Source organism: Eumetopias jubatus, unplaced genomic scaffold, assembly GCF_037043125.1.
Source record: "Eumetopias jubatus isolate StellerSeaLion01/CBP00866 unplaced genomic scaffold, mEumJub1_p1.0 scaffold_10, whole genome shotgun sequence".
NCBI classification, from domain to species: Eukaryota; Metazoa; Chordata; class Mammalia; order Carnivora; family Otariidae; genus Eumetopias; species Eumetopias jubatus.
The window spans coordinates 96,857,883-96,884,880 of record NW_028274816.1 but is presented as its reverse complement, the minus strand read 5'-3'; the positions used below and the strand labels follow the sequence as shown (position 1 = coordinate 96,884,880).

Here is a 26,998-nt window from a genome sequence, read left to right as displayed (position 1 = left end):
CTGCAGGTACCCTTAGGGCAGATGTGACTTTGGTACTTCATTTATGTGTCTTGTGTTCCTGTTTCCCTTAGTTTTGCCCTGGCAGATCCCTACTATTTTATCAACTCTTCAGTGCTTTTAGTATCTTTTTTTTTCTTATTTTGCCCTATTTTTATGATTATCTTATCCTGGCCTGCTGTATTTCCAGAAATACTCAAAAGTCTTTCAGCCCTTGGCAAATACTTATTGAGTACATAACAGAATGATTAATTTTAGTATCGTGGTTTCGGAGTTACAATCTCCCAGGTAGTGCAAATATTGTTGTGACTGGGTGTCACGAATGCTCTGGAGCCTGAATTTAAATAATTGCATTTGGTTGGGGTAGGAGCGTTGGTCTCAAGGAGGTGGATTCTGCTTACAGATTAAAAAACTAAATTCCTTTGTTGGGATTATTTTGGTTAGTTTATTTTACTTTTATTTTCTGAAAGGAAAATGGTAAGAAGTTTTCCTGATGAAAGGATACATGCTGACTATGAAAGTCCAACTCAGAAGTGGTAAAATAGAAAGTCTCCTCCAGAAGAACTATTATTAAAGAGTTTAGTGGGCATAAACATATACATGTATGCTCTCATATAATAGATTTTCTCATTTCTGTTGTTTATTTATTTATTTAACCAATATCCTGTAAACACTTTTGTGTCCTATAAATAGCACTGTAATGAATGTCCTTGTATATAGATCTGTACTTAGGCATTGCTTTGCCTTTGGATAAATTTCCAAACTATAATTTCTGAGTCAAAGAATATGCTTACTTTAAAATGTCATCACTTAATTGCTAGCGGGTTATCAGCAGTTTGTGGGTCCCAGTTTCTGCGTACCCTCCTCTAATACTAAAGCTTAGCTTTGTAGTCTTTGTCAGTGAGAAGAATACCTTGTTTTACCTTGCATTTCTTCATTAGTGATATTAAACATCTTAAGTTTAATGGCCTTTTGGATTTCTCTTTTAATGCTTATTTAGTCTCTGCCATTTATTTATTGGAGTATTTGTTTTTTTCTTCCTGATGAGTAGGAACACATTATTTTTTAAGATTGTTAACTCATTGTCATTTATATGGTAAACATTTTTGCCTGGTTGAGTTTTATCTTTTAACTTCATGTTGACTTTTGCCATTTGGGTAAAAAAATTTGGAGTCAAATTTATCAGTGTTTTTCCTTTATGCCTTAGTGGTTTTGTGTTATTCTAAGATGGTCCTATATGGTTTATATTTTTAATGTCATGCCTAAAAAATCCTTCACCACTAGAAAGTCATAAAAATACTTGTTTATATTTTCTTGTAATTTTTATGTATAAGGAAGCAGTCTACTTTTCCCTTTTTTCTTACACCTACACAAATATCCTACCATCTTTTTAATAAGTTCCCACTAATCTGAAATACACTTTAATCGCAAATTATATATCCATATTATAGGGGTCTGCTTCTAAGTTTTTTATTCTGTGCCACTGATTGATGGGTCTGCTCATGTACCAGTATTATACCAATATAGTTATGTTGTTTTGTAGTATGTTTTAATAACTAGTCAGGTTTCCCTGCTATTCTTTATCAAAACTTACGTTGCTAATCTTGACTATTTTTCCATGTGAACCTCGATTACTGTGTGAAATTCCACAAAAACAACCCCCCAAAAGAAAGCAAGAGTTAACCTCTGTGATCACTGCACCACCATAACACTCTCTCTCACAGAAAAAGAAAAAGTAAACAAGAAGCCTTTGAGCATTGGCTTTTAGAAAACTTTGACTTTTATAAAACTTGAACGCAGGAGCATGGTGTCATTACGTAGGTCATGTTTTACATCTGTCAGTGAAGCTGTGGTGTTTCTTTATAGGCAGCCCCCATATTTCTTAAGTTCTAAACTTATTTCTATTTTATAGATTTTTAAAAATTTTGAATCTGCTTTTTCTTCCATTACATATTCTGATAATAATAAATTATTTGTCTATGGGGTAGCTATTGATTTTTGTATGTTTACTTTATATTCAACCATTTACCAAACTCTTGTTTGTTGTTTTTCAGTTGATTTGCTTAGTTTCCTTTGTGAATAGTTATATCATCCAAAAATGACACTTTTTAATCTTTTTAATATTTTCCAGTGTTTATACCTCATTTTCCTACCCTTATCATATTGGCTAAAACTTCTATAATAATGTTGAGATGATTGTGATATTAATATGTTATCCCCTGTCTAGTTTTCCTGACTTTGATGAAAGTGTCTCTGGTATGGCACCATTGATTTATGTTGATTTCTGAAAAAATACTCTTGTTGTATTAAAGATGGATAACTTCCAGTGTTTTTTGTTTTTGTTTTTTAAGAGTTGCCCAACAATGTGCAAATCCTTTTTGACATCTAAAGGGAAGAATCTTGATTCCCCTTCCCCCACCATTAATGTACTGAATTAATCAGATTTGCTAATAATGAACTATTTTTACATTTCTGGAATAAACCATACAGTTGTGTTATATTATTTTTTTAGTGTTTTGTGGAACTTGTTTTGCTTGTATTTATTTTCGATTTTTGCATCTAAGAATAGTACAGTGAGGATAGAATTGAGAGTGAAGTAAATTCTGCCTGTAAATTCAGGGACAAATGTCTTAATCTTCGTTTACCTACAGGATAGAAATAACATTTCTTTTGTAGGTTTGAGGCTATTTTGAAGTTGATTTGTTGAACTCTACAAAGTAAACTGCAAATGCCGTTACGCAGATATAGAACAATGAAGATATAATTTTCCAGAACTCGAGTAAGATACTAACTCAGATTTATAGATAGGTTATAATCCATGATGCTCTTATTATGCTTTCCACATTTGTTTTCAGAAAAGGTGTTTTTCAAAACTACCCTTATTTTTGATAACCGTGTTTTAATCTGTTAGACGTTTTGGCAAGTTTCAGGTTTTCTTTCTCACATAAAGTGTGTGTTTTCACTCATGTCTTCCAGCGGCGAGTAGAACAGCCCCTGTACGGCTTAGATGGAGCTGCAAAGGAGGTGCCGGAGGAGCAGTCGGCGCTGCCCACCCTCATGTCAGTGATGCTGGCAAAACCTCGGCTCGACACCGAGCAGTTGGCTCAGAGGGGCGCTGGCCTCTGCTTCACGTTTGTTTCAGTGAGTACTGAAGCCGAGCTGCTTGCAGATCCTTGTTGCCCTGGAGCCCCTTGATGAAGTTTGAGGAATTACTTTGGTGAAGAGATGATGACATCTCTAACTATGTGACTTCTAAAGGTAGTAGTGTGGTTTTACCCCGTCTCCCTTGGTACAAAGGGGCTGAGGGAGACTGCTTTCCTTAAGTCTGAGCACATTAGGGGCGCCTGGGGGGCTCAGTCGGTTGGCTGTCTGACTCTGGTTTCGGCTCAGGTCATGATTTCAGGGTCGTGGGATCGAGCCCCATGTTGGGCTTTGCACTCAGCGCTCAGCCTGCTTGCCCCTCTTTCTCCTCCTTATAGGTGCTCCCTCGCTCTCTCAGATAAATAAATAAATAAAATCTTTTTTTTTCTTTTTAAAGAAGCAGATAAACCTTTAAAAAAAAAAAGTCCAAGTACATCAAGGGAAAGAAAATACGGTTTTAGGTTGACAGAGAAGTAAAGGAAGTGCACATCAAATTCCATTACAGCCAAAGTATGTGTCTAATTAAAAAAAAAAACTCTCCAAACTCCAGGCGTCACTTATTTGAAGCAGTATTGAGGTCAGTAAAAATTTAGCACGTAGGCAGGCATTCTGTAGCATGTTTGCCAGTCATTTCCCCTCTGTGGTATTTGGGTGACCTGTATGCTTGCCTTTTCTCACCTCTTCACAGTTACATTTTCCAGGAGTATTTGGTTACCCGTTGGTTGCTTTCATCTTGCTTTTTTCTCTCTCCTTGAAGAACCAAGAATTTGAGTATTATGAAAATTTGACCCCATCTGTATTTGCCAAATTATAATGCAGTTTGACTCAAAAGTTGTTTGTTTTGTTTTGTTTTGTTTTTTGGTTTCTGTGCCCAACTATGGGTGGTGTAAGGCAAAAGAAAGCCCCATTGCCCTGTTTTTCCATTCAGAGCTTCCATTATGTGCCCTTGCCCATTCTTCCATTCAGAGCTGACGTCACCACCGATCCAAACTCTTTCTCTTCTGCTGGTTCATTTTCTTCACTTACAACCTAAATTTCCTCTTACTCGCTTTGTGGATTCTGAGTCATTAATCCACACGCAGCTGTGTATTCAAAAAGGCCATGAGAACAGTGGGTGCCTTAAGGAAAGGAAATAAAAATTATGAAATAATTAGATAGGGAGCCATTGTGCACCATTTGGAATACTTTCCTACAGTTATTGCTTTTCCTCAAGAAAGAAATATTACAACTTTTAAACTTACAGAATTTTTTAATTATCAAAAGAATGGAGAGACTTCTTGTGTGAAGGCAGTATAATTTTACCTGTGGGTGGCAAAAGAAACACAACATAAAATGGGAGAATTGACCAGTATAATCCTCTGGGTGGGCCTAACAGCAGTATGCCATAGTTTGTATAAGAATGTCGTGGTTCTCTGTGGTATTGTTCTAGAGAATGTGTCTCTGTGTGTATATATAAATTACATTGTGTGGGGGCGCCTGGGTGGCTCAGTCGGTTGAGCGACTGCCTTCGGCTCAGGTCATGATCAGGATCGAGTCCCACATCAGGCTCCGTGCTCAGCGGGGAGTCTGCTTCTCCCTCTGACCCTCCCCCCTCTCATGTTCTCTCTCTCTCTCTCATTCTCTCTCTCAAATAAATAAAATCTTTAAAAAAAATAAATTACATTGTGTGTTTACTATTCACTGACTATTAAATCTTCATCTTAGATGTAACTTTCTCAGGCAAAACTTGGATAATCAGAGGTTTATTTGTCCTTACGTTCTTTTATTGCCTTAAAAGCTACCTCCATTTCCCCTGAGGGGAGTTCCCTTTATTCATTGCACAAATACTTAACTGAATGCCCACTCTGTGACAGGCATATAATTAAGTACACAAGAGTGGCGCCTGGGTGGCTCAGTCAGTTAAGCGTCTGCCTTTGGCTCAGGTCATGATCTCAGGGTCCTGGGATTGAGCCCCACATCAGGCTTCCTGCTCAGCGAGGAGTCTGCTTCTCCCTCAGCCTCTGCCTTTCCCCACCGCTTGTGTTCTCTCTCTTCCTCTCTCTCACTCTCTCTTGCTTTCTCAAATAAATAAAATGTTTAAGAAAAAAAAAAGTACACAGGATTTTGATCAGCAAAACTCAGTCCCCTAATGTGAGCGAGCCTTCCATAAAATGTATGGGCATGCAGGCTTGGGATGGGTGCACATGGATAACCACCTGCTCAGTCCTATCAGCTAGTACACTCAGGCTGTCAGAGGAGTTGCAGTTGCTACGGCCAGATTGTTCTAATGTAGAAGAAAGATGGCAGAGAATAGTAAGAAAATGAACATGTCCGTAGAAGGAACAGGGAGATAGTACGAAAAGCAAAGGCCTAAATGGTTTGGTACAGTTCTGAATCTCTTTGATTCTCTGTAATTCCAGCCAGGATATAAGCTTATACAGAGAAAGAAGAAAGCAAAAGAGTTAACATTAATGTATAAGAAATGCTTTGAATTAATAAAGATAAGCAGTTTCCCAAAAAATAGGCAAAGGCCATGAGCTGACAGTTTTACAGGGCGGGAAATAAGACAAATGACGAATAACATGAAAAATGCTTAACTTTAGCCATGGAGAAGTGCAGAATATAACAAGGTAACACTTTTGACCTATCAAAGTGTCAAGGATTGTTTCATTTGATAACTCTCAGTGTAGGTTATAGTTTAGACACACATGCAAGTTTTATACTGACTCTGAGTTGGTACAGTCACTTGGACATAGCTGAGTGTTAATGTAGCTGAGTGTTAAATTTACATATCCTGGGGTCCAGAAACTGCATTCCCATAAAACTATACAAAGATGTTTATTGTATTGTTTATAATTGCAGAAATTGGAAGCATTTTCCCTTCACCAGTGTTTCAAACGAACTTGGAACGAGGGTATCTGTGACCTCCACACTGCTAACCCCAGTGATCATTCTCAGAACTTACTGTCTAGGATGATTCATAAGCCACAGTTGATGACTCCCTTCTCCAAGCACATGCTCTTCTCTTGGCTTCCATTCTTCTGGTTCTTCCTCATTTCCCAGACCACTGAACAGTGGAGTGCCCCTGAGCTCCGGCTTAAGACTTTTGTCTACCTTTATTCTCTTTGTAATCTCATGTAGTTTCTTTGCTTTAATTATCACCCATATGCAGAGCATTTCCAAGTTTGTATCTCCAGCCCAGAGCCCTGCCCTGAATTCCAAACCTATATAGTCAGTTGGTACTAGTCTTCTCTTTATGTCTTTTTTTTTTTTTTTTAAGATTTCATTTATTTATTTGACAGAACGGGCGCACGAGCAGGGGGAGCAGCAGAGGGAGAGGAAGAAGCAGGCTCCCCACTGAACAGAGAGCCCAGTGTGGAGCTTGATCCCAGGACTGTGGGATCAATACCTGAGCCGAAGGCAGACTCTTAACCAACTGAGCCACCCAGGCGCCCCTCTTTATGTCTAATAAGCATATCAAATCTAGTATGTCCAAAACTGAATTCTTCATTTTGTCCCCTTGCTCCAAACCCATTTCTTCCATAGTCTACCACATCTCAGTAACTGTCAACTCTCCTTCTAATTGTTTAAAAACCATGGAGTCATTCTTGTCTCTTTTATTTTATATCCCAATTACAAATCCATCAGCAAATCTTCCTGTTGAGAATATGTCCAGAATCCTACCGCTTCTTTTATTTATTTATTTCATTTATTTATTTATTTGAGAGAGAGAGAATGAGAGATAGCACGAGAGGGAAGAGGGTCAGAGGGAGAAGCAGATTCCCCGCTGAGCAGGGAGCCCGATGCGGGACTCGATCCCGGGTCTCCGGGATCATGACCTGAGCCGAAGGCAGTCGCCTAACCGACTGAGCCACCCAGGCGCCCAGAATCCTACCGCTTCTAACCCCTTCACTACTACTTGAACTAAACCATGTTCTCCCACTGAAGTTACGGTACTAGCCTCTCAGCTGGATTCTTTTCTCCGACTTGTGTTTCCTTTTAATTTGTTCTCAACAGATCAGAGTGATGCAGTCATGCCTGCTCAAAGGTGCTGAAAATGGCACATAAAGCCTTGCATGGGCTGTTTCTCCCCATTGTGCCATCTCTTACTGCCCTCTCCTTTCCCTACCGGATTCCATCTACACTGGTTACCTTGCCTCCTCAAATGCTACGTGGCATGTTCTCACCTCAGGGCCTTTGCACTTGGTGTTGCCTATGCCTTAACATTCTTCTCCCACATAGTAAGTAATCATGCCCTGTTCCCTCAGTTCTCTAGTCTCTGCTTCAGTTTACCCTGTTAGAGAGGCATACCCTAACTGTACTGTAGAAAAGAGCAACTCCTCCCTGCCCACCCCACACAGTGTCTAGCTCCTGTGTCCTAGTGTTTCTCCTTAGTCTTATCTCCAGCTGACCTGCTATAATTTACTTCTTTGTCTGAACCCCCCCCCTCCCCCCCCGTGTAAACTCATCAGGTCAAGGACTTTGTTCACTTTTGTATCTCCAATGACAGAACAGATCTTCTCTAACAGAAACCTGGGGCAATTCTATGTTGCATGAATTGATAAGACATCCTTCACATAGGTCTAGTGGAATGCTACACAGTTGACAGAAGTGAGATAGGTATATATAGTTTTGTTTTGTTTTTTTAAGATTTTATTTATTTAAGAGAGAGTGTGTTCCCATGAGTGGGGCAGGGCATGTGGAATAAGAGAGTGAGGGAGAAGCAGACTCCCCACCGAGCAGGAAGCCTGATACAGGGCTCAATCCCAGAACCCAGAGATCATGACCTAAGCCAAAGGCAGATCCGTAGCCAACTGAGCCACCCAGGCGCCCCTAGGTATATATAGCTGACCCTTGAACGACACGGGGTTGGGGCACCAGTATCCACGCAGTCAAAAATCATGCAGTATAATTTTTGACTCCCTAAAACTTAACTCCTAAAACTTAATTACTAATAGCCTACTGTTGACCAGAAACCTTACTGATAACATAAACAGCTGGTCAACACATATTTTGTATGTTAATTGTATTATATATGGTATTCTTAAAAGTAAGCTAGAGAAAAAGTGTTACTAAGAAAATCGTAGGATAGGTCACTTGGGTGGCTCAGTCAGTTAAGTGTCTGCCTTTGGCTCAAATCATGATCCCAGGGTCCTGGGATCGAGCCCACTATCAGGATCCCTGCTCATCGGGGTGTCTGCTTCTCCCTCTCCCTCTGCCCCTACCCCCCACTTGTGTGCGCTCTCTCTCTCTCTCTCAAATAAATAAAAATAAAATCTTCAAAAAAAATCATAGGAGAGGGGTCCCTGGGTGGCTCAGTCAGTTAACTGTCTGACTTCAGCTCAAGTCATGATTGCAGGGTCTTCAGATTGAGCTCAGCTTCGGTCTCTGCGCTCAGCTGGAAGTCTGCTTGTCCCTGTCCCTCTCGCTCTGCCCCTCCCCCTGCTCATGCTCTCTCTCCCTCTTTCAAATAAATAAAATCTTAAAAAAAAAATCTAGGAGAAAAAACATTTGCATTACTGTACTTATCAAAAAAATCCACATGTAAGTGGACCTGTGCAGTTCAAAATCCTGATATTCCAGGGTCAACTGTATATGCTAACAATGAAAGATGTCTCCATGTGTGTTGATAAATAAAAGTAGCAGGTGGCAGAATATTATGAGTTTGGTCCTTAAAATGTTTAAAATTACATTGCTAACATAATTTTATGTGGTTTTTTATGAGGGCGAGGAGGGGCAGAGGGAGTATCTTGAGCAGGCTCCATGCCCAGCATGAGCCCAGTGCAGGGCTTGCTCTCATGACCTGAGCTGAAATCAAGAGTTGGTCACTTAAACCAACTGAGCCACCCATGTGCCCCAGTTTTGTATGTTTTAACATAGGAAATTCGATTTCTTTTTCTTTTTTTTTTTATTGACGTATACTTAACATACAGGAAGTTCGATTTTTTTAAATTCTAAGTTAATTTTCTAAATTGTAAAAATAGTACATAGACATGGCCCACAAAAAATTAAAGTGATGGAGAAGAGTGAAAGTCTTTTCCTTTGCACCTGTCAGAGATGTAACCACTGTCCACAGTTTTAGATTTTCTACTGATTTACCATTTTAACTTCAAATAATGTACCTCTTATTTAGTTAACTTTATTTTTTTATTTTTTATTTTTTTTTTTAAAGATTTTATTTATTTATGTGACAGAGAGAGACACAGCGAGAGAGGGAACACAAGCATGGGGAATGGGAGAGGGAGAAGCAGGTTTCCCGTGGAGCCCGATGCGGGGCTCGATCCCAGGACCCTGGGATCACGACCCGAGCCGAAGGCAGACACCTAACTAACGACTGAGCCACCCAGGCGCCCCTTATTTAATTAACTTTAAACAAGATCTCTCTGCTCCCCATTATAGGAGATGAGTTTAACAAATTCAAACTATCACCCAGCTGTTCTCATCTTTCAGTTTTTTAGTTATTGTCACACTATATGTGTGTGATACTGGGTTTTTTCCTTTTAAGTATATATTTTTTTTAGCTAATTTTCTGTTTTATAAATTATTCTAAAACTTGCAAACATGTAAGGAACATTTATAATACTGTGGTGGTTTCATTATTAGGCAGAGCAAAACCAAGTGATCTTATTGGAGTCACAAAAAAAAAAACCCGTCCTCGTTGTTGATTAAATTTGATTCTTTGAGACAATTCTAGTTGTCAGGGGCTTTGGGATCTTCTTTTTTTTTTTTTTAATGTCAGGTTTATTATTTCCTTGAAAGCTACATCTTTTAACATTATATATGTTCTTAAACTTTGATTTTTAAAAATGTACTTTTGTATTGAGTATTTTAAAGTATATTTCAGAAATCCTGACCCTCCTGTCTCTGAATAACTTAACAGGCATTTTCTAAGAAATACTAACATTTTCCTAGATTGCTGAATTAACGTTATCACACTTACCTTTTATTGGTGTCTATTCTTATGTAAAATAGAACTTTCCTCTCATCATCCTGTCCTATTTGGCTATACTGACATATAGTTCCTCTTGAAAGGCAGGTTAAATGCTTAGTTCTTACCTTTTAATTACCAATTTTAATTTTTTGAATAAAATTTTTTGTTTTTTGGGTTTTTTTAGATTTTATTTGAGAGAGAGAGAGAGAGACAGAGAGCATGAGGGGGGGAGGGTCAGAGGGAGAAGAAGACTCCCTGCTGAGCAGGGAGCCCAATGTGGGACTCGATCCCGGGACTCCAGGATCATGACCTGAGCTGAACGCAGTCGCTCAACCAACTGAGCCACCCAGGTGCCCCTAAATAAAATTTTAATTTTTAAAGTAAGGAGTAGTAGCTCTATGAAATGGTGACAAATAACTTCCTCTTCTTTGGTTATTATTCCGGCCTTATGGGTTTTCATGGGTGTGGATCCAAAGATAGAATCAGTCCTCCTGGTATTCAGCTGGTCACAGCCTTTTTTACCCTTTCATCAGTTGATGAACGTTTGTGTTGTTTCCACTTTTTGGCTATTATGAATAATACTGCTGTGAACATTCATGTCCAAGTTTTTGTATAGGCATATATTGTTATTCTTTTAGGTATATAGTGAAGAGTGGGGTTGTTGGGTCATATGGTAACTATTTCTGAGAAACTGTCAAACTGTTTTTCAGAGCAGGTGTACCATTTTACACACCCAGTAGCATGTGTCACGTCCTTGTCAGCACTTGTTGTTGTCCGTTGTTTTGATTCTAGCCATCCTAGTGGGTGTGAAGTGACATCTCATTGTGGTTTTGATTTGCATTTCCTGAATACTAATGATATTGAGCATTTTTTCATTTGCTTATGGCCATGTGTATATCTTCTTTGGAAAAATGTCTATATAAACCCTTTGCCCATTTTTAATTGGGTTGTCTTTTTATTGTTGAGTTGTAAGGGTTTGATTTTAATTTTGAAGAAGTCCAGTTTATCTGTTTTTTCTTTTGTTACTTATGCTTTTAGTGTTGTAGCTAAGAAGGCTTTACCTAAGGTCATGAAACTCTACTCCTGTACTTTCTTCCCAATGTCCTTTTAGCCCTTATATTTAGGTCTGTGATCCATTTGGTATTATTTTTTTTATATATGGTATCAGGAGTGGGGCCCAACTTTATTCTTTTGCGTGTGGATATCCAGTTGTCCCAGCACCATTTGTGTGAAAAAACTGTTCTTTCTCCATTGAATTGTCTTGGCACCCTTGTCAGAAATCAGTTGACCGTAAATGTAAGGGGTTTGTTTCTGGACTCTGAATTCTTCTCTATCGATCTGTAAGCCTATGCTTATGTCAGTGTCTTGTAGCTTTGTAGTAATTAAGTTTTGAAATCAGGCAATGTGATTCCTTCAACTTTGTTCTTTTTCAGGATTGTTTTGGCTGTGGGATCCCTTGCATTTCCGTAAGAATTTTAGGATCAGCTTTTCAGTTTCTATAGACAAACCACCTGGGATTTATAGTAATGCTGAATCTATTGATCAATTTGGGGAGTATTGCCCTCTTAAGTCTTTCATTGCATGAACATGAGATAACTGTCCATTTATTTAGGTCCCTTTGTTTTCTTTTAATAATGTTTGCGGTTTTCAGTGTATAGATGTTACCCTTTTGTTAAAATTATTTCTAAGTATTTATTCTTTTTGATGCTATTGCAAATACAGGTTTTCTTAATTTTATTTTATTTTCAGATTGCCTATTGCTAGAGAAATAGAGTTAATTTTTATGTATCGGTCTTATATCCTGCAGTCTTGCTGAGCTTATGTTTTAGTTCTAATAATTTTAATGTAGGATTTTTTGTATACAGCATAATGTCTTCTGCGAATAGAGATAGTTTTACTTCTTCTTTTCCAATCTGGATGACTTCCATTTTCTTGCCTCATTGCCCTCTAATACAATGTTGAATAGAAGTGGTTCAAGTGGACATCCTGTCTTGTCTTGTTCTTGATCGTAGGGGGAAAGCACATGATCTTTGACAGTGTTATGTTAGCTGTATGTTTTTTCAGAGATGCCTTTTTGGGGGGTTGAAAAAGTTCCCTTCTATTCTGAGTTTGTTGAGTGTCATTATCATGAAAGAGTGCTGGATCAGGGAAATACAAAAACCACAATGAGATACCACCTCACACGAGTCAGAATGGCTAAAATTAACAGGTCAGGAAACGACAGATGTTGGCGAGGCTGCAGAGAAAGGGGAACCCTCCTACACTGTTGGTGGGAATGTAAGCTGGTGCAGCCACTCTGGAAAACAGTATGGAGATTCCTCAAAAAGTTGAAAATAGAGCTACCCTATGACCCAGCAATTACACTACTAGGGATTTACCCCAAAGATACAAGTGTAGTGATCTGAAGGGGCTCCTGCACCCCAGTGTTTATAGCAGCAATGTCCACAATAGCCAAACTATGGAAAGAGCCCAGATGTCCGTCGACAGATGAATGGATAAAGAAGATGTGGGGTGGGTGTGTGTGTGTGTGTGTGTGTGTGTGTGTGTGTGTGTGTGTGTGTAGATGTGGTATATATACATACACACATACAAACATACAATGGAATATTACTCAGCCATCAAAAAAAATCTTGCCATTTGCAAGGACGTGGATGGAACTAGAGGGTATTATACTGAGAAAAATAAGAGAAAAACAATTGTATGATTTTACTCATATGGAATTTAAGAAACAAAACAGGAGCATAGGGGGAGGGAGAGAAAAATAAAACAAGACAAAATCAGAGAGGGAGACAAACCATAAGAGACTCTTAATCATAGAAGCAAACTGAGGGTTGCTGGAGGGGAAGGGGTTGGGGGAATGGGATAACTGGGTGGTGGGCATAAAGGAGGGCACGTGATATAATGAGCACTGGGTGTTGTATAAGACTGATGAATCACAACTCTGCCTCTGAAACTAATATACTGTATGTTAATTGAATTTAAATTTAAAAAAATGAGAGTGCTGGGTGCTTTTTCTGTATCAGTTGAGATTAATCATACGGTATCTTTTTGTTCTTGAAGTCTCTCCACTGCTTTTTTCTCCATTAATGCTGCTGTTCTATAGTAGGCTTTTTTACTCTTAAAGCGTACCTTTTTACCTCAGAGAAATTTTTATTTTACTGTTCCTTGATTATTTCTTTCTCTTTGTTCTTTTCCTCTGGAAAGTCTAATAGATTGTTTTGGAACCTCTGTGTTGTTCATGTTTCTTAACTTTTCTTTCCTGCTTTGACTTTCTGTTTTATCTTCTGGGAGATTTGACATTGTCTTCCAGATGACTGATTCTGTATTCAGCTATGTTCATTTTATTATTTAGCTAATCTATTCAGTTTTCAAATTTTTGATAATCTGTTTTAAGTTTATTTTTCATGTTCTTTGCTGTTATTTTTATAGCTGTAGTATCCTTTGGCCCTCTTTGAACTTATGTTTTATTTTTAAAGTTGTTTTTATTGAATTATCTGTTTTCTCTTGGATCTTTTGTCTATTCATGTTGGATCTTCCCTTTTGTGCTGTTGGTTTCTTGAAAACGTGTGTTTGGGGGCGCCTGGGTGGCTCAGTCAGTTAAGCGTCTGCCTTCAGCTCAGGTCATGATCCCAGGGTCCTGAGACCGAGTCCCGCTCGGGCTCCTTGCTCAGCGGGAAGCCTGCTTCTCCCTCTCCCTCTGCCTGCTGCTCTGCCTGCTTGTGCCTTCTCTCTCTCTGACAAATAAATAAAATCTTAAAAAAAAAAAAAAAGAAGAAAAAATGTGTATTTGGCTTTAGTTGAATGAATAAGGGTGGTTAATAGAGGTTGTTGGCATGCCTTTTCCTGTCCAAGTGGCATAGTGCTGCTTCCCAAGTAGTGGGAGTGCTGACTGTGAGCTCTGAGTGTCTGGTAAACTTCGGGCAGAATGTCAAAATAAGGAGGGCTTTGTTTTGATGAGCAAACTCTTTTACTCTTTGCAGTACATTCCATTTCTTTCTCCATTATATCAGTTGTGGAAGGCAGGGGTACTATACTTTCTTTGCTTTTTTCCTCAAGCCACAGTATTCATACCAGGTGTCATCCCTCCCCTGGACCCACTTCTGTTTCATTTTTAAATATTTACTTTTTTTTTCAGCTTTATTTAAGACCTCTGTTCTTGTGCTTTGTCCTGGGGTCAGAAGTGGTAGTATCCAGGCCCCTCAGTATGTAAGGGGGGATCAAGGGGACCTTTACTGGACCTTATAGGTTTTAAATTGTGTGGTAATTGTCACATATGTACTCCTGATTTTTGCAAATAAAAGTCTCAGTGTAAAAGCTTTTCAGGAACTCCCTTGAAAAGGCCCAGCCTGTTTCACTGTTGATGTTTTGAGCAATGAATTTCTTTATTTCACTTTTTCTGTCAATTTGAAGCCAACTACTTGAATGTTTCTTAAAATTTAAAATTTTAAAATCTTTCTGATCCATGACTCTGTCTTGTTTCTTAGTGCTATTATGATTTCATCTTAAAAATCTCTTTGCAGGGGCACCTGGGTGGCTCAGTTGTTAAGCGTCTGCCTTCGGCTCAGGTCAAAATTCCAGAGTCCTGGGATTATGAGTGGGATCATCAAAAGTTGGATGCTTGATGGTCTGAGCCACCCAGGTGCCCCAGTCATGTGCTTATTGGCTCTTATTAAAATTATTGTTCTAACGGTCATATTTGTTTAGAAATACACTTAAAAAATTTTTTTTAAAGATTTTATTTATTTATTAGAGAGAATGAGAGAGAGAGGAGAGCACGAGAGGGAAGAGGGTCAGAGGGAGAAGCAGACTCCCCGCCGAGCAGGGATCCCGATGTGGGACTCGATCCCGGGACTCCAGGATCATGACCTGAGCCGAAGGCAGTCGCTTAACCAACTGAGCCACCCAGGCGCCCTAGAAATAGACTTTAAAAGAAGAGCATTGTAAGAGCAATCTAATGATAACTGAAGGAGATAATGCTCCTATACTTCAGTATAACACTTGAGGTTCGTAATGATGACCCTTATTAACCATTAAGAAAAAAAAAAGGGCGCCTGGGTGGCTCAGTTGGTTAAGCAACTGCCTTTGGCTCAGGTCATGATCCTGGAGTCCCAGGATCGAGTCCCGCATTGGGCTCCCTGCTCAGCAGGGAGTCTGCTTCTCCCTCTGACCTTCTTCTTCCCTCTCATGCTCTCTCTCTACCATTCTCTCTCTCTCAATAAATAAATAAAAATCTTTAAAAAGAAAAAAAAAAAGCTTGGGGCGCCTGGGTGGCTCAGTCATTAAGCGTCTGCCTTCGGCTCAAGTCATGGTCCCAGGGTCCTGGGACCGAGTCCCTCAATCAGGCTCCCTGCTCAGCAGGAAGCCTGCTTCTCCCTCTCCCACTCGCCCTGCTTGTGTTCCCTCTCTTGCTGTGTCTCTCTCTGACAAATAAATAATAAAATCTTAAAAAAAAAAAAAAAAAAAAAGCTTTGCTGCATCGTAGGAAGAGTAAAGAACATTTTCAGTTATTTGGACTTTGCTACAGCCGGCTCTAATCAGAGCTCTAGCACTCACAGGCTGTGCTTGTTGCTTGACCTCTTTGAGACTGATTTCGCATTTTTGACTTCTTTGACACCCACATCAATCTTCTCCCTTCCCCTTGTGTTCACGTATACATTCTCCCCCAGGAATGATCTGATCATCTACTCTCCTTGACTGCTTATTTCCTTCAAATCTTAACCCTGATACCACTTTCCTGAGGAATTCATCCCTGACTCTAGATTAGATTATGTGCCCTGTTGTATACTCTTACAGCACTTATCCCAGTTGGAATTTTGTGTTTATTATATGATTATTTAAGCTTCTTTCAATAAATATTTACTCAGTGCTTAATAAATCTTTTCTGTGATTGTAAGCTTTATTAAGGCAGAGTAATGACTGGGCCTGTGGGTTTTATGTCTGTTTTACTTGGTCATTGTGTCCCTAACACCCAACATAGTGCTCAGACATAGGGAGTGAGCATTTGTTGAACGAATAAATACAGATGGAGATAATACTGCCTACCCTACTTACAAAGCTGTTGTGAGCCTTCAGAATGATTATGTGTATGAAGTGCTTATTAGCTTGCTTGTGGCCTGGTTGGGACAGTATCCCTAATTGTTAATGGGAGCTAGTCAGTCTGCTGTGGCTTGTGAGAGTGGTTCTTGTGGATACAGGTAGCCCTTAATTCATGCTCTCCCATTTACTAGCTCTCTGACCCTGCAGAGGTGCTTAATGTCTCTGATTTGCATTCTCTTTATAAATGGAAATAATAATAACTATCTTATAGGGTTTTGTAAGGATTGGCTTGTGACCATCACAGTGAAGCAGTTAGAGGACAGTAGTTACTCAGTAGGTAGTGGGCATAGCATTGGTCCTATGTTAATGAGTAAGAGAAATAGGGCGCCTGGGTGGCTCAGTTGGTTAAGCGACTGCCTTCGGCTTGGGTTGTGGTCCCGGAGTCCTGGGATCAAGTCCCACATCGGGCTCCCAGCTCAACTGGGAGCCTGCTTCTCCCTCTGACCCTCTCCCCTCTCATGCTGTTTCTCACTCACTCTCTGTCTCTCAAATAAATAAATGAATAAATAAAATCTTTTAAAAAGAATAAGAGAAATAGGTAAGGAATATATAGGAAGTATCAGAAAATTCACATATGTGGAAACACTACATTCTCTGATAGATGGTAGCAGTAGATGTATTGCCATTAGCCCATAATCCTCAGAATATCCAATATTTCCTAATTATGTCTGTGATGGGTTGTATCATGTTAAGTTTAGTCTTGTTTTTAAGAGGACTTTGGGGGCGGTGCGCCTGGGTGGAACAGTCAGTTAAGTGTCTGACGTCGGCTCAGGTCATGATCTTGGGGTCCTGGGATCAGGCCCCACATTGGGTTCTGCTTGTCCCTCTCCCTCTGCCTCCATCTCGCGCATCCCCCTCCCATCATTCTGTCTCTCTCTCTCAAATAAATAAAATCTTAAAAATGTAAAAGAACTTTTGGGAGTATGATTATATATTTCTAAATAGTTGAATTCTGTTGAGACTTAAGCCTTCTAAATTTTAAAATGCCTTAGAATGCCCTGTCACTTGTGTATAAAAAGTTATGATCATCCAAGTGACAGTGTTGGAAATCATCCTGGATTTTTGGACGACTGTGTGCTCGTGGATAATGTGTGTGGATTTAGAAGATTATTCTGAATAGTAGTTCACAATTCTTTCTGCCCAGAGTCCCAGGCATCCCCTGTGCATTGGATGCTTCACCAGCCTTTTCTGACAAAGGCGTGTTGCCATATAATTGAAAAGGACATGTTATTACAGGAATAACTTTTAATTTTCTCTAATTTACATATTTAAAAATTCGTTTGGGCACATTTGATACTTCAGACTATTTACAGGGACATGATCCATGCTATCATGTTAAACCTTGCTTCTCATTTAAATTGTTTTACTTTCATCTTGGCTGTATGGCCCTGACTTCTGACTTTCATCAGAGGGAGTTTGTTTTATATAATTGTTTGCATTCATACAAGCGTTTGTGGAGGGGGATGCTTGGCTGGCTCAGTTGGTGGAACATGAGACTCTTGATCCCAGGTTTGTGAGTTTGAGCCCCACATTGGGTATAGAGATTACTTTAAAAAATAATAATAAAATCTAAAAAACAAAATGAAACAGCAAATGTCTATGGAGAAAGATACAAAACTTTCTAGTAATTGGTCGATATACCTTTATTACAGGCTCAGCAAAACAGTCCCTCCTCTACGGGATCTGGCAACACAGAGCATTCCAGCAGCTCCCAAAAACAGATCTCCATCCAGCACAGACAGACCCAGGTAGGTCGGTGATCAATACACAGAGGAAAAGGTGTGCTTAGGAATAAATGCTAACCACATAAAAAATCTATGGGTCCTCTCTTTGTCTTTCCTTTATTTCTCCGACTTTACCTCATTATTTGTGTGTATTTTACTCAGAACTTGTATTTTGAGTATTAAAGTCTTTTGGAAGGTGCTTTAACTTTTTGAGGTGTTTCTTTACCGTTCTGGTGTGTTGCAGAGAAATGCTTACACTGTAGTATGGTATTGAAAAAGCACTTACTTTGGAGACCTCTAGGCTGGGGTTCAAATCCTGGCTCTACAACTTACACTATCTTTTTGGGCCTCAGTTCTTGAATACAAATCATCTGTAAAATGTGTTTGATTCTAGTTCTGTCAGACAGTGTATGCAAAATGCTTATTAGGGCAGTCCTTTTAATACACTTCAGTGAATGTTAATTCCCTACTTTGTGAAAGTAGTTAATTTATTCCTTGTACCTGCTTATTTGACAAGACCTAGCTAGACTAGCTAGCTAGACTCCTTTAACATGTGGCACACCAACATAATTGCCTCCGTAAAGAGTTTTCAGAAACTCTTTAATTTAGGGAATGTTGTGAACATTCAAAGTTAGTATCTGAAAAGGATAGTGGATACATCCTCCATTCTGTAGTGTTGAGCTAGCCAAATAGTACACTGTGTTTTCTTGAAGCCTCTTGGGAGTGTGTTAGCTTCAAGACAAGATGCTTGGCAATTTAAGAGAATTTCTTAAATCTTAAGAGCTATACAGTCCTCAGGAGGAGATCTTAATTTTATTTGAATGAGCAGCTTTTGGACAGTTGAACCAGACTTTTGATTCAGAAAACTTGATTTCTCCCCTTCTGATTGTTCTTTGTTTCCACTAGGTGGCATGTTAGTTCTTTAGAGATTTGGGTCCTCCTCTGAACTCTTTTTCTATTCACAGTTAGTTTCATTTCTAGAGTAGTATGTTTCTGTATTGTTCAATGCATAATCATTTGAGAATTCATATATTTGATACCAGAGTTAAACACAGAATTAACGTGTTTGAAGGGCAGATGTAGCAAAATACAAGGTTTAAAGAATGGGTTGAGAAAAGCAGATTTAATTTCTTTAGCCATGTGATTCCAGGCTATCTGTGTTAGCAAGTGCTTTTTTTTCCCCAGAAAAGTAATGAGAAAAGTATGATGACATGTAATATTTTGAGACTAATATTAATTTGTTTTTTCTTTGTATAGTCTGACCTCACAATAGAAAAAATATCTGCACTAGAAAACAGTAAGAATTCTGACTTAGAAAAGAAGGAGGGAAGAATAGATGATTTGTTAAGAGTAAGTATTAAAATGTAAGAGATTTTATAACAAGCACTGATTGATACTATGTATATTTGGATTTTGCATACATCATAATTACTGTCAACCAAATAACAAATAATAAACATTTGGATATTTTCCTTTAATCTGAGGGAATCTGAGTAGGAACTAGGATCAAACCTATATTCTAAGCTTTCTCTTTAAATTGGAAATCTTATGTTGTAGGATTTAAATATTTAACTATATACTAGAGAAATAGATATATGGAGTATGTGTTTCATCTGGAACTGTGGGAAACAACATAAAATACTGTTTTTGTATTCCAGAGAAGTTTTTGTAATATTCTTGAATTTTTATAACTATTTCATAGGTACTTTTCAGCCCTGCTTTTGCATTTTGTGTCTTTTTTTTTTTTTTTTTTTAAGATTTTAGTTATTTATTTGACAGAGAGAGACAACAGCGAGAGAGGGAACACAAGCAGGGGAGTGTGAGAGGAAGAAGCAGGCTTCCCGCTGAGCAGGGAGCCCAGTCGGGGCTCGATCCCAGGACCCTGGGATCATGACCTGAGCCGAAGGCAGACGCTTAACAACTGAGCCACCCAGGCGCCCCAGCATTTTGTGTCTTTTATATAAGTATTTGTCTAAAGATTTTTGTGCTTACAAGAGAAACTTCAAAAATACCTAATCTGGAATTTAAAAGATACTTTTAGGAAATATACCATGATATTTTAAAAATATATTTTTAATATGCAATTTAGCATATTGACTGACCCCTTCTTTAAAAAACTTTGTTGGGGCGCCTGGGTGGCTCAGTCGTTAAGCGTCTGCCTTCGGCTCAGGTCATGGTCCCAGGGTCCTGGGATCGAGCCCCGCATCGGGTTCCCTGCTCAGCGGGAAGCCTGCTTCTCCCTCTCCCACTCCCCCTGCTTGTGTTCCCTCTCTCACTGTGTCTCTGTCAAGTAAATAAAATCTTCTTTAAAAAATTAAAAAATAAAAAACTTTTTTTTAATTATAAAAGCAGTATATATGCTCTTTATAAATTTAGAAAATACTGAAAAATATGACACCCATAATTCCATTAACCAAGTAAAACATTTGGTACATTTCCTTCAGTAACTTTGAGCCATTTGTAGTGTGTGTGTATATACAGATATATAAATGCATATATAAATAAGTCTTACTGATGTATAAATAAAATTGATTAATAATTTTATCACCTCCAGTGATTTAGAAGGTGTAGGTTTGATCATCATTTGTACTAATGCAGTAGTTTTCCAGCTGGCTCCATGGGGCCCTGAAGGTTCTGTTGGAGGAACTTCCAGGGCTCCCATGACACAGCTGGGTGGGGATCTGCAGTTTTTCTTTATTATTGGGTAAGATGGTTGGAAGAAACGGTTTTGTTTATTAACAATAATAGTAATGTTTATTAATAAAGATAGTAAAAGTCACTGTGATTATCTTCCTCCAGAAAACTTTACCTCTATTCTATAATTATCAAAATCAAAGTCAAAAAGTAGTATATTTGACTCCCTTCTGTATAAAACCTGGAATTGAGCACATATCTAAACCATAAGCCCGGGGCGCCTGGGTGGCTCAGTCGTTAAGCGTCTGCCTTCGGCTCAGGTCATGATCCCAGGGTCCTGGGATCGAGTCCCACATCGGGTTCCTGCTCGGTGGGAGGCCTGCTTCTCCCTCTCCCACTCCCCCTGCTTGTGTTCCCTCTCTAGCTGTCTCTCTCTCTGTGATATAAATAAACTTAAAATAAAATAAACCATAAGCCCGGTCTGAATAACATCTGATGTTTTTAGGCTATTATTATTAAGTTATTTTAACATTTTATATAAGAATAATTCTTATATTACAAGCAGTATTATGTCCTAATTTACAATAATTAGTTACACATGTTTGTTAAACTCATTGGCAGTATTTTTTTTTTTTTAAGATTTTATTTATTTTTTTGTCAGAGAGCACAAGCAGGGGGAGCGGCAAGCAGAACAGGTAGAGGGAGAAGCAGGCTCTCTCCCAAGCAAGGAACCCAATGTGGGACTGGATCTCAGGACCCTGGGATCATGACCTGAGCCGAAGGCAGATGCTTAACCGACTGAGCCACCCAGGCAGCCTGGCAGTATATTTTTTAAATCATAGTTTTTGTCTTCTTACTTTTAGTTGACTGGAATACATTTTAAGTAATTATTTTTCAAGAAGGATATATCAGTGTTAAGTTTTTTGTTTCCTTATAGATCTGAGAATTCTCTCTCTTGCCTTCCCATATAAAAGGTATTCTTTTTGTGTCATAACCTGTTAGCCTTCTCCTCTGCCTCCTTATTGTAAGACACACATACACATGTGTGTGCACCTTTTACTTTTTTTTTTTTTAGCATTTACTATTTCTGAGAAGACCATGACCAAAGGAACAAACACTAATCTGTTTTCTGTGTTGATTATAGGTACTCTCTCCCCTTATTTTTGTATTTCAAAAAATTTTGCCAGGGTACATATGTACATGGGTCTCTAAATTTTTTTCTGGAAATGTGTGGTTATACTTAATTTTTGCCTCTTTCTGTCTTACGTTGGCCTCTTCCTTGGTTTCTAGCTTGAATCCCTGATCTCTTCCCCTTATTTCTATCACTTCAAGTCGTATTTAATAAGATTGACCTTCTTTTCTGAATCTCATTAAACATTAATTTATATTTTCTGCTGTTTACTGTATCTTATGTCAGTTTTGATTCTATTATTTACAATTTTAGTTTACTTTTCCCCCTTATCTGATTCACTTTCTTTGTCTACCTTGTGCATTCTTTATGGTTTTTGGCTCTGATTTCATAGACACCATGTCTTTTTGTGTTTTATGGAATATAACAAGCTATATTCTAAAATGTTCTTTTGATTCTTTAGGGAGATCATTTTCATCATTCTCAAGCTGATGTTCTTTTTCCTTACTCAGAAATATTTTTACTTAGGTCTGTGTTTTGGTTGTTTCCTTTGCTCCATCCTTCAACGAGGAGAGGCATATTTAGACTCAGTACCTACCTTCCATCTTTCCTTGTTAGCAGATGTGTTTGCTTGAGGTTGTTCTTATGCCTGTTTTTGTTCATACGGGTGTTGTTTGAATTGCCAGGGTTTTAATTAGGTAGATTGCGGGTTTAAAAAGCTCCTAGCGCAATTTCAGGACTGACAGGGTTTTGTCCAGAGAAGCTCTGCTGGACTGAAAAAGGATCATGGGCTCATCTTTTTTCTTCACCCAACTTTGAAGATTGAGAAGATGGAGTATATGAAAAACTTGAATCCTGACTTAGTACTCTTTTTGAATTTTAAAAAAATGACTGCTTTCATTTTCTAGGAAACAGTATGTTCCCTTTACTCACCATTACCCATCTTTTACTCCCTTGTTTTCTGAAGGTTGTAGTCTTTTCTTTGGCTGTAGAAACAATACCAAAGAAATGGAGGCATCAAAAAGGAAGACACCGAAAGCAGCTGCCATATTTTTCAAGTTGATTAGAATTTGTGTTTTTGATCTGGAGGGGCAGGGAATGAGCGCTCCTTAACGTCTCCTTTCAGGCAGGCATGGTTGGTTCATTGGGTTTTTCCATTTTGGTGAGATGTTGGATAAGGCTGCATCAGGAGGCTATAGGCAGGTGCTGGTTTAAACCTAAATACAAAGTTGTTAGTGCTAGAAAACCACAAAAATTTAGAGTTCTTAAAATTTTATTGTATTTTGGTATATCTGGGTGGCTCAGTCAGTTAAGCCTCTGCCTTTGGCTCAGGTCATGATCTCAGGGTTCTGGGATCAAGTCCCGCATTGGGCACTCTACTCAGCGAGGAGTCTGCTTCTTCCTCTCTGTGCTCTCCCTCTCCTTCCCCCCCCCATCAAATTTATTTTATTGTATTTTATTATTTCTTTAAGAGAGAGAGCGTGAGCAAGAGTATGTGTGCACACAATCAGAGGTGAGGGGGCGGGGTGGTTAGAGGGAAAGGGAGAGAGAGAATCTTAAGTAGGCTCCATGCCCAGTGCGGAGCCTGACACGGGACTTAATCTCATGACCCTGAGATCATGACCTGAGTTGTAGTCAGAGTCGGACCCTCAACCAACTGAGCTACCCTGTTGCCCCTTAAAATTTAATTTTTTTTTAAAGTAAGCTCTACACCCAACGTGGGGCTTTAATTCACATCCCCAAGATCAAGAGTTGTCACATGCTCTACTGACTGAGCCAGCCAGGCTCCCCTAGAGTTCTTAAAAGTTTAAATAAGCTGCCAGAGTTTGATTCCATACATTTGATTGTAGATTTTAAGGGAATCCTCGCCTTCCAAAAGGAGATGGAATTTTATGTAAACATTATGTAGTCTTTGTCTTAGATTTTTTTTTTTTTTAAGATTTTGTTTTTAAGTGATCTCTACACCCAACATGGGGCTCGAACTGAACAACCCTGAGATCAGGCATCGCAGGCTCTACCAAACTGAGCCAGCCAGGGACCCTGTAGATTCTTTATTATGAATTAGTCACATGTACCCGTACTTGCACTTTGCCTTTGATAGAGTGGTCCATAGAACTCTGTAAGAACTGATAGAAATTATACATATGAGTAGAAATTGGAGATGGAAGCTGTTGTACACGGGCCACTTTAAAAATGAAGCTGTAAAGTCTCAAAAATTGCGTGTGCTGTAATAGCTTCCATTTGTGCTTTTTAGTGTTTCAGAAACACTTATATCATTTGATTGGGAAATGCCAGATCTTTTTTCACAACTCAAGCACATTATTATAAAGTAGCATTTATTTCCTGAAAGAGTAGAGATCTTTTGTTAATACAAGAATAAGTTTAAAAATTGCAAGTCAAAATTGACCTTGGGTTAGTGGTTCTTCCCTTCTCTGTTATTGTAGGAGGTTTGACTTTTTCAAAGTATTTAGCCCATCCTTCTGACCACAGCTAAATGAACTGTGTATTTACATTCTGGCATTCTTGAGAATCAGGACCTCGTATTCATCTTGTTTGTTAGTTCTGTCTTATGCGGGCATGGGTGTGCCTGGCTTCTCTGGTAAGAAACATTTATGTAAATTCATGTCTCTTTTTCTTTGGAAATAAGAATAGAAAAACAAAGAACAATTGAACATAAGAACATTATGTGGTTTTTTAAAAATTCTGTAATTTTTTTGTGTTTAATTATCCTCTAGGTATTTTGTGAGTGCTATAAAGTGCTAATCACCTTTTGAATGTATTTTAAACATCTCATTAATTGTAGGTTCTTTTATTTTGCTGCAGTTTAGGTATATGTGATGTACTAGATTTACCTATAACTGCCTTTTGAGAGGAGTAAAATATCAGTAGAAAAACGTGCCCACTTGTAGAAACAATTCATCTTTACTAAATAGATAAGTTTATAGAGACTAAAGGAAGTATTTGTTTTTTAAATCTGGTTACTCTTAGCTCTTTGAACCTTAATTTTGCTTTTGATTGAGCAATAAGAAATTATGTTTGGACTCCGTAAAAGCTGCTTATGTATTAATCTATCTTCCTTGGAGCTAATTTAAAAAATGTTTTCCCCTTGAAGGCCAACTGTGATTTGAGGCGGCAGATTGATGAGCAGCAAAAGATGCTAGAAAAGTACAAAGAACGATTAAATCGATGTGTGACAATGAGCAAGAAACTCCTTATAGAAAAGGTGAGTGTCGGGGTGGCCTGAACCCTGCATCCCTGGAGGCTCAGGGTGTGGCATTGCTGTAGCTCCTCACTCCTTACCTGAGATGAAAATATTTTAACGTAGGGCTTTTTAGGAGAAGACTCCTTATGATTTGACAATCAGAATTCTTTCTTACATGGACACTGGCCCAAGCATCCAGAGTGATAATTTGGGGCATTGTTTCTGGTTGTGCCTTGCTTGGAGTGGGATGGTGATTGGACAGGGACAGCTTGGCCTAGTTGAATTTATTTGCAGTGTCACTCTCCCCCATTCATACATTCATCCAATCATTTGAAGTGCATATCCTTTTACTATTGCAAACATTTAGTAATAGTTACACTTCCATTTTAGAGGTGGCAATTGGAATAAGTTACGTATATACTAATGTGATAATTAAGTGTTCTTTGTGCTTTAAAAAAATTAAGTTGACGTACACTTGTATGCAACTGCTTTAATTGGCTGTTGTTTCCTTTATTATAGTAATTGATTAGCTGTGACTTGACTTTAATAGTTATTAGTAAGTATTTCTTGAGTTTTTTTATTACATCCCTAGTACATATTTATAGTCTATTGAAAGATATCAATACTGCTAATGAAATAAGTTATTACAAGCTAGAGGTTTCCAACAGATTGGTGATTGCTTCTGCTGAAATCTTTGGAATGCTGTTAAAAAGACAGGGAGCACTGACAAAAGGGAAGTAGGTTATTGATGTCAAAGATACTGAGGAGAATGTTGTTTTAGCTTTTAATTCATTAATTTTATAGAAAGGAAACCACTTTTTTCCATTAATACAGAGAATTTATTTAAAGTTTTAGGGTACTTCCTGAAGACCATGTAGAGTCAGCCAGTTACTAAACTTTGATCAGTATAGTGCGGAAAGTAAACACCATGCTATATCTGAGTTCTCATCGGAGAATAACGTTCTTTTCTATTTGTCCTTTCCCCTAAGTCAAAACAAGAGAAGATGGCGTGTAGAGATAAGAGCATGCAAGACCGCTTGAGATTGGGCCACTTTACCACCGTTCGACATGGGGCCTCTTTTACTGAACAATGGACAGATGGTTATGCTTTCCAGAACCTTATCAAGTAAGTGAACTGCAGTGATTAAATTGAAGTTGAAAAGTTGCTTTAAGTTTTCTGTAATTATAGTAATTACAAATTCCAGCCGTGGTAGTCCTCTTTTTCATTCAGCTTTAGTCCCTATACGTGTGAAGAAACATAGGGAATGAGGTGAAGTCCTAGAAAAAATGACAAAAGTAATCAGAGAAATAGTAAGTGAGTTCTACATTAAAGTTCAAAAGAATCAGAATTTGGGGCACCTGGGTGGCGCATTCGGTGAAAGGTCTGCCTTCGGCTCAAGTCAGGACCCTGGAATCCTGGGATTGAGCCCCGCATCAGGCTCCCTGCTCAGCAGGGAGTCTGCTTCCCTCCCTCCCTCCCTCTCTCCCTCTCTCTCAAATAAATTAATAAATTAAATCTTAAAAAAAAATCAATTGCTGAAGTTAAGGAAGAAAAATCTAGGACTTGACTTATCTTTTTAATTATGTAATGGATTTTCACGAGGAGTCAGTAAGCATGTTGATTCTGGGTCCATAGAAAAATGAAATGGGCAAGGACCTAAGGAATAATGTCCTGAGTTAGGTATAAAACAAAATAAAACCCTAGAAGAACTTATATGCCCCTGAGGCCCTTTAAGGAGACGGTGTCCAGTCATTAGAGAGTGGCTCCCTTAAAGGCCGGGGCTGAGCCAGTGGTCAGGCTGGGGGCCAGCCACAGTGTGTATCTGTCAGCAACTTGGAATCTTAAACACTCTTTCACTTTTTCATAACTTTGGTTTGAAACATTCAAGTATTTACTTCAAGGAGAGAATTAACATTTAAAATCCTAAAATTCCAACTATGTAAATAGCTAAGATTAGCTCTGGACTTAAAAAATATGTATATCTTTAGATTATAGTATCTTTTGGTATATCTTATTTATTTGTCTTTGTTTGTTAGATTATTTTCATCTGAGACTGGGAGGAAGGGCATTGTGTTTTTAACTGTGGGCTCTCAAACATTTGATCTATAGGTCACTATGAGTTGGAGGGTTCCATAGACTGCTTTTCTTTTTTTCCTTCCTGAAG

At 38.6% G+C, this 26,998-nt stretch overlaps 1 protein-coding gene across 3 annotated transcripts in view; it reads left to right on the top strand.

Annotated features, from left to right (window-relative positions):
• TLK2 (tousled like kinase 2) overlaps window positions 1-26,998 on the top strand; it is a 115,107-nt gene that overhangs the window by 54,066 nt on the left and 34,043 nt on the right. For all 3 annotated transcript variants that reach the window (XM_028087430.2, XM_028087431.2, XM_028087434.1), the window contains 5 exons: window positions 2,974-3,138; window positions 17,797-17,892; window positions 19,126-19,218; window positions 24,744-24,854; window positions 25,823-25,959. In XM_028087430.2, coding sequence (XP_027943231.1) covers window positions 2,974-3,138; window positions 17,797-17,892; window positions 19,126-19,218; window positions 24,744-24,854; window positions 25,823-25,959 — 602 coding nt within the window. The remainder of the gene's footprint in view (window positions 1-2,973; window positions 3,139-17,796; window positions 17,893-19,125; window positions 19,219-24,743; window positions 24,855-25,822; window positions 25,960-26,998) is intronic.